The sequence below is a fragment of the Chelon labrosus genome (assembly GCF_963514085.1).
Source record: "Chelon labrosus genome assembly, chromosome: 1".
NCBI lineage: Eukaryota > Metazoa > Chordata > Actinopteri > Mugiliformes > Mugilidae > Chelon > Chelon labrosus.
Genome location: NC_140337.1, coordinates 1,724,479 through 1,739,691, shown reverse-complemented (window position 1 = coordinate 1,739,691; position 15,213 = coordinate 1,724,479). Strand labels below are relative to the sequence as shown.

General features: G+C 40.4%; 1 protein-coding gene across 4 annotated transcripts; it reads right to left on the bottom strand.

Annotated features, from left to right (window-relative positions):
• Positions 1 to 5,519: 5,519 nt before the first annotated feature.
• LOC311494317 (E3 ubiquitin-protein ligase TRIM21) lies at positions 5,520 to 13,782 on the bottom strand. 4 transcript variants are annotated; one of them, XM_084553305.1, is made up of 14 exons: positions 13,201 to 13,782; positions 12,745 to 12,991; positions 11,573 to 11,784; positions 11,312 to 11,416; positions 9,542 to 9,637; positions 8,854 to 9,087; positions 8,470 to 8,617; positions 8,106 to 8,153; positions 7,952 to 7,978; positions 7,792 to 7,856; positions 7,469 to 7,579; positions 7,224 to 7,342; positions 6,697 to 6,793; positions 5,520 to 6,584 (listed from the first exon to the last, which is right to left on the bottom strand). In XM_084553305.1, exons 1-14 carry the CDS (start codon positions 13,372 to 13,374, stop codon positions 6,432 to 6,434), a joined length of 1,836 nt encoding a protein of 611 aa, XP_084409431.1. In that variant the 5' UTR covers positions 13,375 to 13,782; the 3' UTR covers positions 5,520 to 6,431. The 4 variants fall into 4 exon arrangements, 3 of the variants coding, with proteins under 3 accessions (XP_084409431.1, XP_084409430.1, XP_084409432.1); XM_084553304.1 differs by having other exon boundaries at positions 12,745 to 13,782; XR_014699273.1 differs by lacking the exons at positions 5,520 to 6,584; positions 6,697 to 6,793 and having other exon boundaries at positions 7,312 to 7,342; positions 7,794 to 7,856; positions 12,745 to 13,782.
• Positions 13,783 to 15,213: the final 1,431 nt, after the last annotated feature.

Here is a 15,213-nt window from a genome sequence, read left to right as displayed (position 1 = left end):
CCAGTTCCCGCCGCTCAAAAACATCCCCACAGCATGATGCTGCCACCAACTTTATTCACTGTAGGGATGGTATTGGCCTGGTGATGAGCGGTGCCTGGTTTCCTTCAAACATGACGCCTGGTATTCACACCAAAGAGTTCAATCTTAATCTCATCAGACCAGAGAATTTTGTTTCTCATGGTCAGAGAGTCCTTCAAGGGCCTTTTGGCAAACTCCAGGTGAGCTGCCATGTGCCTTTTACTGAGGAGTGGCTTCCGTCTGGCCGCCCTACCATACAGGCCTGATTGTTGGATTGCTGCAGAGATGGTTGTCCTTCTGGAGGGTTCTCCTCTCTCTATAGAGGAATGCTGGAGCTCTAACAGCAGAAATCGTTCTGTTCCCTTCCCCAGATTTGTGCCTCAGGACAATCGTGTCTCGGAGGTCTACAGACCTCCTACTTCCTTTGACTTCATGCTTGGTTTGTGCTCTGACATGCATTGTCAACTGTGGGGCCTTATATAGAGAGATGTCCTTTCCAGATCATGTCCAATCAACTGAATTTACCACAGGTGGACTCCAGTTAAGCTGTGGAAACATCTCAAGGATGATCAGTGGAAACAGGCTCGGAATACTTATGTACTTTTTTCACGTCGTCATTATGGGGTGTTGTGCGTACAATTTTGAGGAAAAAATTAATTGAATCCATTTTGGAATAAGTCTGTAGTATAACAAAATGTGGAAAAAGTGAAGCGCTGTCAATTCTTTCTGGATGCGCTGTATACTATGACTCCTAAATACTTGGACTGTGTCTTTAACAGTTTGTCACAAGGAAATCTTGATCTTGAAATCTGAATAGCATTTTATATTGACTGCAAACTGCTCCAGGTTACAATGAGCAGATGTCAAACTCTCAATGTCACCAAACCAGTTTTAGCAACTGTCAAATTTCTGTAGGCGTTGGTGCCCTCAGTCAACAGAAACTCTTTATCTCCTTTACACAAAGAAGTCTTCATGATGTTTGATCTTGGTGGATTATTAGTTTTGGCTAGGTGCTGACATTCCTGACCACAGATGCCATTGAAAAAATGTTGTCCGTTGTCACATAGCTCGTAGGACAATTTGTATAGAGCGAATGTCAGCGACAACCAGTGCACACTCCAGGAAGTTGAATTCTGACACGGCTTTTGCTCACTTCATGACCTTTAAATTCAATCCATTTAAATGGTTGACTCTGATTTGTCAGTAAGTAAGTATGGGGAAGAATTTTGCAACTTTAATCAATAATAGCTCCTCATTTGCATGTTTACACTTAACATTTCAGAGAACAGTTTTTATTCTATTCTTCTGTGGTTTCTCGCTTTTTCTATTACAGAGAACCAGCTGGGATCCAAATAATTATTATTATTATTTTTTTTTTCATAATTCCCTGTTTTATTTATTCTTATTCTCTCTACCTAGTTTTGTTCCTCACTTTGTTCCTGTTGCGGTTATTTCTGTCATGCGGAACTTGTTGGAACAAGCAGAAGAAAATGTATTTATTTAGGATGGCTTTCCTGGAGGAGGATCTTGGTGTCAATATGCAAATATAAAATCTTAATTTAGTCTTTTTAGATTTAAAATATAAACATGTGAACTAGTGATTGCAGATGAATGTAGATTAAAAAGTATTAGTAAAGTACCTCAGAAAATTCCACCACCACTATACTAATACCTCAAAACAGTGAAGTATTTGAGTAACTTTACTCATTGTTACTCTTCACCACTGTAAATGAAAATATATTCATGTTAACGTGTAGCAGTAATCGTTTAGTTGTTTAGTTTTTATGCTGAAGATTTTAAGAAGAAACTATGTACTGTATGTTTAAAGTCATTCAGCTTTCTTGTGTCTCCACAGATGTAGCAAATGTTCCCCCTAGTGTTCAAACAGTTGGTGTAACAGCAGCGAGCAGAGCAAAAAAAGGGCCTGAAATTGTTACTTAGACATTAAAGCTATCCTAGAATTACAGCAAGTCTTTATAATGAAGAAGCTCAATAATTTAAGGTAGCTTTAAACACCAACTTACAGGGGACAAATGGGCAATGCAACTCAAGAAAGAATTATATTGGACACAAATTAGTTCACAGCCCCCAAGTGCACAATGAGTTTTCAACATTTTGAAGTTATTATCCCTAAAATACTTTTATTAAACATATGTAAGTTTTGGGGAAAATAGCTTGATCTTTAATTATATCTGCACACATCTGTGTCTATTTCTTGTACATATGTACATTTGCAAATCTTGTAATTTTTTGGCTTGGATCAATAAAGTGAAAAGACAGTAAACACAACGCTTGGCATAAAGGACGGTAACGACCCTGCTGTATATTATATTTGAGCATATATATATTTTAACTCTTGCAAATATAAAATACTTAAAAATACTTAAATCCCTGCAGTTGTTTTTTTTTTTTTTTTTTTATCTGACATCAGTGCTGATTTGCATCCTCTGCCTGAACTAATTCCAGTTCCATCATTACAGCATCTACAGACTTCACCTCTGTGTTCTCATGGTTCAACTGAGAATGAAAAACTCTACGTTGCATGTTCAAATACCAATAAATACCAATAAGTAAATACCAATTCAACAATTGTTCCTTAATGGTGCAAAATCGTGACAGGCTAGTTGTTCTGTGCATGATGATAAAGAAATACAAAATAGGCGTAGATAATAAAAACAAATACAATTAAATACTAAAAAAATACTAATATAGGCACAAAAATCTGTACATGCAGTCTTTTTCAACCCCTACAGACTCTGCTATACCTTCAATAGTGTGAAAGTAAGTTAGCTTTACCAATTTTGGTAAACATGTCAAACTGTCTGTGGTTTGAGTTAACTCTCTACCCGCTTTAAAATCATGACAATAAATATCCTTCATGACAGTGATGAGGCTGAGGAGACCATTAATGACAAAGGTATAGCAGAGTTGTTGGCCACTTTCCAGTCCCTCATTAAAGACACTGTTGAAGACACACCAGACTATTCTCTGCCTGCACGTCTTTCTTGTTGTCCTGGTAGACAGTCTACCTCCAAAGTCCTCCAAAGACCACTCAATGCCATGCCGTCTGGTTCTCCCTCTGCAGACTCTGCTACACCTTGGATGGAGTCAATGTAAGTTAGCTTTGGCCAGTTTTGATTAGAAAAAAAAAATATATATATATATATATATACCAGCAAAAACACGACGCTATCAAATATTTCTTTAATCACAGTGCAATTTCTGAGTATAATGTGATGAAATGGAATCAAAAAAGGTAATGGCCACTTTTCCGTCTTTGACTGATGACACTGATGACATCTTTTACTACCCTCCACCACATTGGAACATAAATGCCATGCTAACAAGTCTCTTTAATCACAGTACAGTTCCTAAGAAAACTGTAAGGGAGAAAGGATGGGAAAAGGTGACTGCTACTTCTCAGCTGTTTAATGAAGAAATTTCAGAAGCCACACCCGAGTACCTCCCTTGTGCAGATACTTCTGCTCCTGCTGTTTGGCCAAGAGTCGACATCCACCCTCAGCTTGTGCAAAATGCGAATGGATGATGCATCCCTGCTGGAGCATTTCTTGACAGCTTTGAGCACCAGCCACAGCTCCTGGACTAAGTGCTGCTCAATTTATGTACCAAGGACCAGTCGGTGTCACAGAGTCTGGCTTTACACCTGGTGTCAAAGTAAGAAAGAGCCAGTCTGTGTACTGACAGTGTGTTGTCTTCTGTCCACTTCTGTCTCTATCAGTAGGGAAAAAGGAAGGAATGCACAGTCTACAGGGAGGACCAACAGGGGGAGCTCTCGTGTTCTCAAGCTAAGCAAAGATAACGAGTTCTTAATGGAGAAAGTTGTCTGGTTGGAAAACTACAGCCGACGCAACAACATCTGCTTTATTGGTCTACAAGGGGGCCGTGAAGGGAAAGACCCCATAGGCTTCTTTGCTAATTGGATTCCAGCTGTACTGGGGTGAGAAATCTTTGTTGAGCCAATTAAGATAGAATGAGCTCATCGGGCGCCTGCGCCTCAATCATCGGTGGATGGGAGACCTAGACCAGTGATGATACGCCTGCTGAACTGCCAGGATCAGGACCGAATTCTATGTGCAGCCGCTAATATGTCTAAAGCAAACAAGGGGCCCGTCATGTATGAGAGAACACCTGTGCTGTTCTTCCTCGACCTGTCCACCTCAGCCTTGATGAGGCGCAGGAAGGAATACATCCAAATCAAAATCAAGATCTCCTGTCCAGGGATATCCCATTTCCTTTTGTGTTACTGTGTTCCAGTGCTGAAATGACTGTGTATATTCCTGCATATTCAGATTACTGATTGAGGAAGGTGGTGCCAAGTGTTGAGGGGTTGGCATCGAAAGGGTGTCGGGATCTTTACTTGTTTGTTAGTTTCGTTGTTTGTTTCGAGTCTGTTTTTGTGTTGCTTTTATTCATTATCTCAGGTGTTCATGTTTACAAAGAGTCAATTATCATAGGACACATTTTTCTCCATGTACTTATTTTGCGGGGGCCACAAAAGTTGACTTATATATAAACTGAACTCGATGGACAGTGTTGAAATTTGTTAGCTTTAATGTGAATGGGCAGTATTCACATTAATGGGCCAATTAAGAGGAAAAGAGTACTGACATACTTGAAAAAGTTACAGATAGATTTAGCCTTTATGCATCAGCCTGCATCATGGAGGACCCTATCACCCGACACATGACACAGTCATGCCCCTTAGGAAGAAGGCTGCATAGCCTCAAAGAATTCCCAGAGGCTGTGAGGATCATGAACTCCAGGGCATAAAATTCTATCCCAGCACTGAAATATGTTTCTTTTTTTGCACACTGGGTGAGAGTACCCATTTGTGCTGAATGAGTATTGAATTGTAGAATTGTAATGGCAAATGCACGCTCTCTATTTTCCTCTCTCTCTCTGAACCAATTAAACGTTCTTCCTTGGTCCAATCTGTACTTCACCTATATGTGCGTGTAAAGATTGCTCATTTGAGATATGAAATATAACCATTCAGTGTGGAAGCAGCCATTAAATAGTGAATTTAAGCTATTCCATTGGGTTAGTGCCTCAGCACCCACAAACCTCACAGCATTGCACTGCATCAAACACTATTTTTTGGATCACATACTGGCGCATTGGTGATGTCTGCTTTTAAGGCTGAGACACACAAAGCCGATGGTCATCCTATGGCCAGTATTAGGCCATCAACAAACAAAACGACACAGTTTTAAAAGGCACACACTGAGGGCTCTTCTGATTTTTCATTTTCATCCCATTCAAATACAATATTTCCAGAACAACAAGATCATCCAGATTTAATAAACTGTAGTCCTAACTGAACAGATAATTCAGGAGAGGCCAGCTCTGTTTGATGGTATATAGCTCTTCCTAGCTTGCTGGCCTCCCAGCTAACACTTGCTCTTCCTACTGTTCTAGCCGCCCAGCTAATAGAGGCTCTTTGTACCTTCGTAGCCTCCCAGCTAACAGTAGCTCTTTCAAGCTACGTAGCCTCCGAGCTAACAGTAGCTCTTTCAAGCTACGTAGCCTCCAAGCTAATAGCAGCTCTTCCTACCTTCCTAGCCTCCCTGCTAATACCTCTTCCTAGTTTCCTAACCTCCCAGCTAATAGTGGCTCTTCCTAGCTTGCTGCTACTACTTATAACTACTGCCACCCGCCAAGAGTTACCAGTCACCAGTACCAGCTGACCATTGGCTGGCCATTGGTTTTCATGATGTGTGAAAGTGAAACTTTTTAGTTCAGACAAAGGAGGCGTCAGAGTCAAACTTCGTTGCTGCTAGTTCTTCAATGTTTGTTTGATGTGTTTGGACATTTTAACCAATTTGGTTTCTTTAGGGACTTAATCAATACATTTGTATTCCTGCTGGGATTTTAAACAAGAATATCAAAGACAGTCTTATGTGCCCGTTAAATGGCCGTTAAAATGCCCGTTAAATGACACTATCAATAGTGAGTGAGCTTAGCTTAGCATGAGGACTGCAAACATGGGTAATCACCAAGGTTAGTTCAAAAACCTGAAACTGCAGGTGGATTTTCTTACAACTGGACAGTTTCCTCTAGTACCCATCTTCATGTTAAGCTAAGCTAACTGGCTACATACCGATATGAGAGTGATATCAAACTTTAAGTGATAATGATGGCAGAAATTAATGTTCAAACGCAGACATCCAGATAAATCAGAAAATATAACTGTTTTAATATATGGTCACAGTCTGTTCACAGTCTGACACCAACATCTGCCAACAGAAACGTCAAAGAAGCATTTTATGAATATTTATATGTAAATTAAAAAAAACAACCAGGTTTTTGTTTTTGCAGGAAAAAAAGTACAATACATGTATATTAAAGAGAGAAGAAGAAACACAAAATAGAAACTTTCATGTGTTATTTTGTCACTCGATCTTGTTCACTGGTGTGATAGTCAGTGGTGTATCGTTCTTTCCTGATTTATTAGTGCAGGGACTGAAGAACGGGTAGAGGCTGTCGTGGAAAACATCACTGAAAGTGTAGATGTGGATTTTAGCATCAACGTTGTAGAAAGACACCTGCAGTGAGAAGAAAAGAACAAACTGTAAAATTAGATAAGAGAACACAATGAAAATGAACGTGATGGACAAAAGAAGTCTACTTATGTAAAATATATTTCCCATACTGCACCTGTCCTTTCTCAAAGTCCACGAATATCCCAATCTTGTTAGGTCGGAGGTTCAGATGGACGTCTGTGGAGGGCTCAGTGCGAAAGGCGTATTTACTCCTGAGGAAGAAAAGAAAGGAAACAAAAATAAGAAACCCTTCCTTTTTAAACAAAAGACTGAAGCAAATGGTCACACGCTGCTGAGATGATGAAAGCTTGGGTGTAGATCACTAAGCTGTAACCACTGCATTGGACATTAGCATTATTTGGAGCCCTATTTGCGTTGAATATCCCATGGCGTTTTAGTTTTTGGTCTCCACCATCTCCTCGTTTGCCTCCAAATACTCCACAATGTTCCGTGGATTTTTAAAGTTGTCGGGTGATGCCTGTTGGAGTTTTTGTTGCAGTGTGTTGCTCTCTTAAGGGACCCTTTAATGTGTTCATAAAAAGTAATGTTCTGACTATCAATAATAATTCATGGGTATTTTCTGATGCTGTTAAAAAACGTGAAAATCAAGTGTGTCAATTTGAGACTATGAACAAAACTCACTTGTCTCTTAAACTGAGGAACCAGTATCCGTTGTTTGGGGTATATTCAATCCTCCCCTTCCTGTTGACAGATTGCTTGGCGACACCCAGATCCCAGTCCGTCTTTCCTCCCACCTCCACCTAGTCACAGGACGGGGGAAACTTATGTAGAGTCCGCCTGATATAACGTTTTATAACACCTCTGCACACGGTATACCAGACAAGTCTGAAAATCAGTGCAGACACATAAAGGGGAGTGCCTGTTACCTCCCAATAATGTTTCCCAGAGGAGATTTCCTCTCTCCCAAGGACACAGACCACTCTGTCAAACCTCTCCGGGTTGTCTGGCAGCAGCTGGTGACGGTCTCCACATCTCACCTGCAGAAAAACACACAGTTCATCAATACCGTTGCCTTTATGTTATACCTGTAGTAATCTCATAGGATTTATCCAATTTGAAAAACAATATATACTCAATAAACTGAATGATTTACACAGTGCATATCCTCAGAAACAAAAATATATCATCACATTGATCTATTATTATATATTATCACATTATATTATCACAGTATAAATTAATGTCTCACACTTTTCATGTCTTCTGACAGTAACAGTCTGGGATGGGCAGTACTCGAATCCAGAGTCACATCCACTGTGAAGAAGGAAAATGTGATGAGTTTTATTTTATGTCTAAAAGATGTTTAAAGGTGCATACATGTGAATTCAGTTTGTGCGAATGTAACGTACGTGCATACTCCTGAGCCCGCTTTGTCCCTGAAATAAAAAAAAAAAAAAAGTTTTTATGATTAGTTAAAACAGGGTGGACCGCAGATATGTCTGACCACCTCATGTACAGTTTAAATGTGTATAACTGGACTATTTAAGGATGAGAGACACTCACTGGGCTGTGTTCGGACTGGACTGGGTTCCAGGACTGGGGAAGGAAAACCTGCACAGAAACACGATAGCTTACAGTATGTCAGCATAGTTCTAGTTGGGGTTTAAATAGGAACATCTGTGGGTGTTGCCCACCTTAAACTCTGTCACTTTGTTTTTGTTTAATTGGTAAGATATCAAAGAAATAACCTGCAAGTCTTTTAAAGATAGATACAGTACAGTGCTATTAGTCTGGTTGATCGGTCTAAGCTTTACCACCAGAGAGCAGTATTTCAGTATTAAGTAATGACTGAGCAACTGAAAAGTCTGATCTGTCACCTTGTCTTTGTCTGATATGTCTGGAAACAAGCCACACATTTTACACTGACCGGTTTCCGTTGCATTCTTCAGCTCTTCCTGGAACCTGTCTACCAGCGCTGCCAGGGACCTGTAGATTGTTCCTGTTCCCAGGTCAGAGTTCAGCGACACTCCGGACCAGTCTTTGGCAGGAGGAGGAGTGGAGAGGTATGGAAAAGTCTGGGAAGAGACCAGATAAATAAAAAGACTTCAGACATCTCAGAATTAGTTTCTCCCAGATTCTCCTAAAGGTACGGACACACCAAACCGACATCGGAGCACTATAGGCAATGAGGGACGACTATGCTGTTACATCACCTGTGTCTAGGACAGAAAGTTACACTTGAAAACACTGCAAAGACTACAACCCACAGCCCCTCTTAGCTTGGAGGCTAGGTAGCTAGGGTTAGGGTTACCTTGACACAGTGTATGTGGTCGTGTGACTGGGCGAGCTTGGCGAGCTCGCTCTCTCTCCTGCGCAGTTCTTCAACCTCCAGCTCCAGCTGCCGTATCATGGAGTCGGCCTGGTGCTCTGCCGCCCTTCGGCTGAACTCCAACACCTCCATCAGCTCTGCCTGGGAGCGTTCAATGGCTGTCACAAGCGATGAGAACAGGCACACACTGCCAGTCGTCTCTCGCTCCACCTCAAGCTGGGGAGTATAACAGCGTTAGTGGTAACCATGCCAAGTTTTTAGCTGCACTGCGATTCCTTTGAGTGCAACCCCTAAATCAGATGGGAACATTCAGTAGCTGTATACTGCTATACCATGCGATACTTTGTCAGATTTACAGTGAAAGGAACCAGAAGTTTAGTAAAACTCAAAAACTGGGAATAAATGTCAAGTCAAGTCAAGTTATAGATATCTTGGAAAGTCTGTGATGAACTTTGAAAGAAGATTGTGTGATAGTAAGGATACAGCAATGAATACATCTGAAAGACAATTAACAGGAGAAATAGACCCTTCCAACAGTCATTGACAGGGTGTGTTTTTGACTAAAAGCTGCTGGGTAAAATATGTCAAGAGGATTTAAAGTCAATTTCAAACGTGTTTTTTTTTTTTTTTTTTTTTTTTACAAGAATGTGTGTGTCTGAATGTATTTTACCTCCAGATCAGTCACTGACATCCTGATCTCTTCGATCTTTCTGAGTCTCTGTTTGATCATCTCTTGGATCTCCTTCTCTGACACACTCAGCAGCGCCTGCACATGGAGAAAACTGTCACGTTTCTATAATTTAACATTGACGTGCATTCAGTTCTTTGTGACTACCAAACCCTAACCACTTAATCAAACTCTTCACCGTAAAACTGAATGACTTACGGGGGTTTACTTATGGTCTCCAAAAGGCAATCAACTCACGTTACTGTGTAAACATTGCAGTAGCATTACAAACAAAAGCATTCTATGACTCCATTGACTTCCATGTATAGTAAAGTTTCCTTACTTTTTTGGCTCATCGCTCATTATTTTTAAAGCTTTCACCGTATATTTTAGAAATGTGGTGGAGCTGTATGGAACACATTGGGTTCCGTAAAATGTGCGCCAAAGCACCTGTTAGTGACGTGTGTTGAGGTTTGTGGCTGGTGAGGGCAGGGTCAGATTTACATATATGAATTCAACCGAATAGCTTTAGTTCACCATTCAGTTGGTAGCGTGCACATTGGCTACTGTCCATCCATCCATTTTGTCTGGCTATTTTTCATATCCCATAGCAATATTCTTTACATACACATATGGAAACGTTTCTATAAGAAAACATTTCTTTTACCTAAATTTGGCAAAAGGTCTACTTGAAGCCCCCCCCCCCCCACGACCCTCTAGAGGACAAGCGGTTACAGAAGATGAATGAATAGATGAATCTTACTTCCACTCTGCGTCTCATCAGAGTCAAAAATGATTTACTCTTATTTCCAAAGGATGTTGTTCAAATAGAAGCAGCTAGCGTACATTCATGCTCTTAGTCTTTGTCCAAACTGTCTCTACACTGGAACATTTTGAGCAAGGTTCATGATGACTGGTGTGGAACCGAAAAGGCAAAAAACTACCTACATTTACCTATGGCTAGTTTAGAGCTTACCCACTTTGCTTGACACTAAAAATCCTATGAGCAACTATTCAGTACACTTTAAAACTGGCGCAGTCAGTTTTTTAGAAATGAATCTTTGCATCAAGCATTTTCTGTCCTTTGAAGATCCCATTCTGCAAATGTAACTTCACACTGGTGTGGCCTACATCATTTGGACTTCATTATGGGGGTGTGATGCAGAGAAAAAGTATGTCTGTACGCAATCTGATAGTCCTACAACCAAATAGACCGATGACGTAAGTGGTTAAGGCTTTCTTGATAGTAAAATGCCTCACTGTTAATGTCGTCCTTTAAAGTTATTTTGCTGTCAGGGTCTTTTTCAGCAGATGCAGCTCCAAACAGCTCGCTTCGCTGACGGCAGCCATTTTGTTGTAAATAAAGACCAACTTTCCACCACAAATATTTGGAAGGCAGGGAAGTTGGTTTGGCTTCCAGGCTAGCAACACACCATAAGCATCAGGTTGGACTGCTTTGTGTCTTACACAGAAGAGGAAGTAAGAGAAAGTATGACGGATGTAGGAAAGTTGAAAATTAAAACGCGGGCATAAAACTGAGTAAGGATATGGAAGAGAACGACTACTCAGGACAGACTGATTTGTGTCATGATGGCTCAGATTTTGGAGTTTAAGGAAGGATATCACATATCAAGACATATTAAGACTTCATTGTTGTTCTTGTTAAATCCATTGTTCTCTGTGTAAAACTAAAGGTGAAAACTTCCTTGAGTCTACATGAGTCACTCCAAACATCAATCTGTCCTTTGTCTCTCTGTCTGTGATTTTTCCAACCTTGGTTTCCATCCACTCTGTTTCCACCGACACTGTGTCGTGATCCTGATGGTCCTCAGTCTCACAGTCAGGACAGATACACATTTGGTCAGTCCTACAGTAAATCTGAAACCAGTGAGAGAGAATTTTACTCATTGTCGTTACTTCTTCCTTAGTAAACTGTAATAATAAACTTTGTGAAGTTTAATCAAAGCGCACAAAGAGAATGTGTAGGATGAAAATGAATGTTAGCTCTACATTTAAAAATAAAAAATATTTCACCATTATTCCCCTGTGGTGGATGTCACAGATAGGGAGGTTGTGGCTGCTTGCAGCCCCACTCAGGGTGAACCTTCTCCGGCCATTGTGGCGAGAACAAGGATATGGAGGAGGAGGCGCAGATGTGTAGTTCAGAGAGAAGATCGGACTGTCGTTTGGTGCCGATGAACCCAGTGGAGATGTGACTGGTGGAAATGATGCCGACATGGACTCACCTTCCAAAGGCAAAGATACATTATGGTCAGTCAGTCCATTAGTCCACCACTTATGTCTAGAGCTGCTTGATGCAGAAACCCAGTGGATGAATCTTAGTTAATCACTTGAGCTTACAATACTTTGGTTTACAATTATACATCCGCAGAGCAGACGACATTCCTACATTTTTGCTAATTAACAAACGATAACATGCGAACATACTATTATAAGATGCCTTTCATGTCAGAGCAGCACGTAACAATGTAATTATGAAAGTCTAGATTCCTTATTGTGTTAAAGATTGCTGCTGTGCAACATACTGTAACTCTGACATGAAAGCCATGTATCATTTGCTGAATGTGCAGCTACACTGACCTGATGTTGAACAACCTGAATTGCCACTACATACTGTAATGTAATGAAAAGATGAAGTATGTTACAAAAAAAAGGACATTTCTGGATTAGATTTACCAATAAGACAATTACATTTAGACAATAAATGCCTAAAACCAGTTATTGAGTTTGTCTGTTTGTTTTGTAGCACTTTATGCATTTATTTTACATTGTTTTATGTTACGTTAAGACATCCACCTTGGACTGAACGAAAGCCAAGATGTCAACGGCCAGAGACACCACACTGAGCTTCAAAACTGCTCTTCATGAATCTGATATTGTCCACCTTCATATATAGTCGATGGATGTATCAGAGTGCTGGTAAAATATCGAATCCTAGAGATAAGGTACTTTGAATGGAAATGATCCATTTACTATTATCCTGACATATATTAATACTATCATAAGAATCAGTTATATGTTTTAAAACTTATCTTTAAACCTACTTTTATCTGAGAACTTGGTTTTTACTTGCTGCCTTGACTGAATCACTTCATAAATTGAGTTTTTCTTAATATTACTGATGGTACTGGCATTGTAAGCTGTGGTATTGGTGTGGTAAGCTGGAACACATCACTCTGGCTTACTCTGAGACTGAGCCGCATAGGTCAACGCCATGGGCGGCTTCGGCAGAGGCCGAGGCAGTTTCTTCTTCAGTTCGTCAAATAAATTATCTGGCATGCCTCCGTCTCCTTTTCCTCCTCTCTTCTCCCTCACGGCACCTCCTCCACCTTTCATGGATTTGAACTGTTCGGTGATCTCTCTCAGGGTCCTGTTGATCTGGAGGTCGGGTCTCTTCTGGAAGGTCTTCTTACACAAAGGGCACTGGCAAATCTGTAAGAGGAAGTATGATGGACTGAGGACATTAAAAATCATGAAAGAAAGGGATGACAGAAATAGAAAGATGAGAAAGATGGACAAAAGTAGGAAGGAAGGAAGGATGCACAAAGGAGAAAGAAAGGACTCAATAGAACGACTCAAGGAACAGATGAGAAAGGACATAAGGAGGAACAGAAGGTAACAGGTGGAAGAAGAAGACATACCTTGGAACCATCCCAGTATCTGGTGATACATGGCATGCAGAAGCTGTGGCCGCATGGCGTGGATGAAGGGTTGGTAAACACATCAAGGCATATGGAGCACTGGAACTGCTCGTCAGACAGAAAACTGCCATATAACGACATCCTGTGGGAAGCAGAAGGCAGAGGCAAACACATATTTGAGCAAGCATCCACAGAAAAACAAAACACTGTAGCAGAACAGTGTAGAAACAGTCTTTGCAAGAGCTTAGGCAAGTCTCCTAGGTTTAGTCATTTCCACTTATGTTGTAGTAAACTAGGATTTGAACCGTTAGTCAAATGCATTTTTTTATTGTTTGTACTGTATATGAAAACCAAGGCTTAGGCTCAAGGAACAAACTGATCATAAAAGTAATCATTAGCTACCGCTCTCGTTCCCAGAGTGTGTTTGTCCGGCTCTAGTTTGCAGTCCAACCACGTTCAAAAATTTGGCATTCACAACTCTTTTGTTCCTAATCATGCACGCATCCATCCATTTTGTCTGCTTAAGCCCTATTTGCACAGGACTAGTTTTACCTGGGGACCTCTGGTAATTTGTAATAATTCCAGAGGCAAATTGCCTACCATATTTCTCATAACACAGACGTCTTGTGATAAAACTAATCCAGTGTGAATCGTGTGATTTGGGGGTGTGCTTTTACTTTTTCAAGACTTTTGTTTGATTCGTGGCTTTTTGTCTGCCTCTTGTCACTTAAGAGTTATGGAGGATGTGCTGTAAATCAAAGTTTGGACAGATGTTAGGGTGCTATGTCAAGATGTCGCTGACCCATTCACCCATTTAGACGGATGAAATCATTAAATCAAGCATTAATGTGTTCATCGGCAGAGGTCAGGCTGATTTAAATACTGCCAGGTCGTTCCTAATTTCCCCGGGATCAATAGTCTCATCATGTTTTATTTTTAAAAATATATATATTTTTAATATCAATTAGAATTCGCAAAGTAACTACAGATATCAGAAAGTGTAAATTGTCCTCTGACATGCAGTGGAGTGAGGCGGAAAGTAGCAGAGACATAACTATGGAGAGTAAATCTGAGTAAAACACAGAGCTTGCTTATCCCGTGCAAATGCGCCACATGAAACACAGACGTAGGGGGGTCGTTTCTGAATCACATGATAATTCACACTAATCCCATGTGAATAGGGCTTTATCTGAAACTAGATCATGGTAGCAACAAGCTAAGTAGAGTATTCCCTCTCCCTAGCAACATTTTCTAGTTCTTTAATCGACTAGATCTACTTTGTTAAGGACCTGTTGTGACCGCAGTTGAAAGAAAACAATGCTGGTGGCTAGTAGGATAAGTCATAACTGATGCGGCCGTGATGGTTGTTTACTTTCCTGTGCACTTATATGGTCCCCAAGCACATGACCATCCTCACTTTACTTACCCCTGACCTCACTTCAGTCAGCATGTTAAAGGCTAAAATATCCACATTTGTTGACAAAAAAAATTGATGGTCAATGTCAAAGACATTTTTATGACCTTCATTGGAGAATGAAGTAGCTTTAAATATGTGGTATTGTAATGTGACAGACGTGTAGTATTTCAAAGGAAAAATGAGATGGCAAAGAGAAGTGGAAAATAGCGAATTAAGCATTTTATCCATTCTAATTTGTAAAAAGGAATGATACAATAAAGAGATGTGAGGGAGAAAGGATGGAAATTGAGAAAATGAGGGTAAAGGTAGTCAAAAAGAGGTTCGTAGGGGGTAAGATGAATGTGGTAAATGAAAGACAAATGGACATACTACACATATCTCCCCTGTCAACACAAATCAGATTATGATGGTCAAAGACTTCAGGAATGAAGTGGAGCAGGATTCTGTCCTGCATGATTGCAAGTGGTACACACAGAAGCACACAGACTGTTCTGTGTAACATACGAGCTCAGGTCAAATCAGGTGGGGCAACACATTTTAAACACCACGTTTTCCTGCTGTGTCCCCCAGTGAAACGCATGGTATACTCCCAGAGA

What these genes read in the sequence shown, in the direction of transcription:
- LOC311494317 (XM_084553304.1), bottom strand. Translation starts at nt 13,255, where the DNA reads ATGCGGCCACAGCTTCTGCATGCCATGTATCACCAGATACTGGGATGG. An exon ending in ACCACATACACTGTGTCAAG is followed by an intron (nt 8,618 to 8,853) that starts GTAACCCTAACC and finishes GTCTCTTCCCAG; the next exon opens with ACTTTTCCATACCTCTCCAC. An exon ending in TGGACTTTGAGAAAGGACAG is followed by an intron (nt 6,585 to 6,696) that starts GTGCAGTATGGG and finishes TTCTCACTGCAG; the next exon opens with GTGTCTTTCTACAACGTTGA.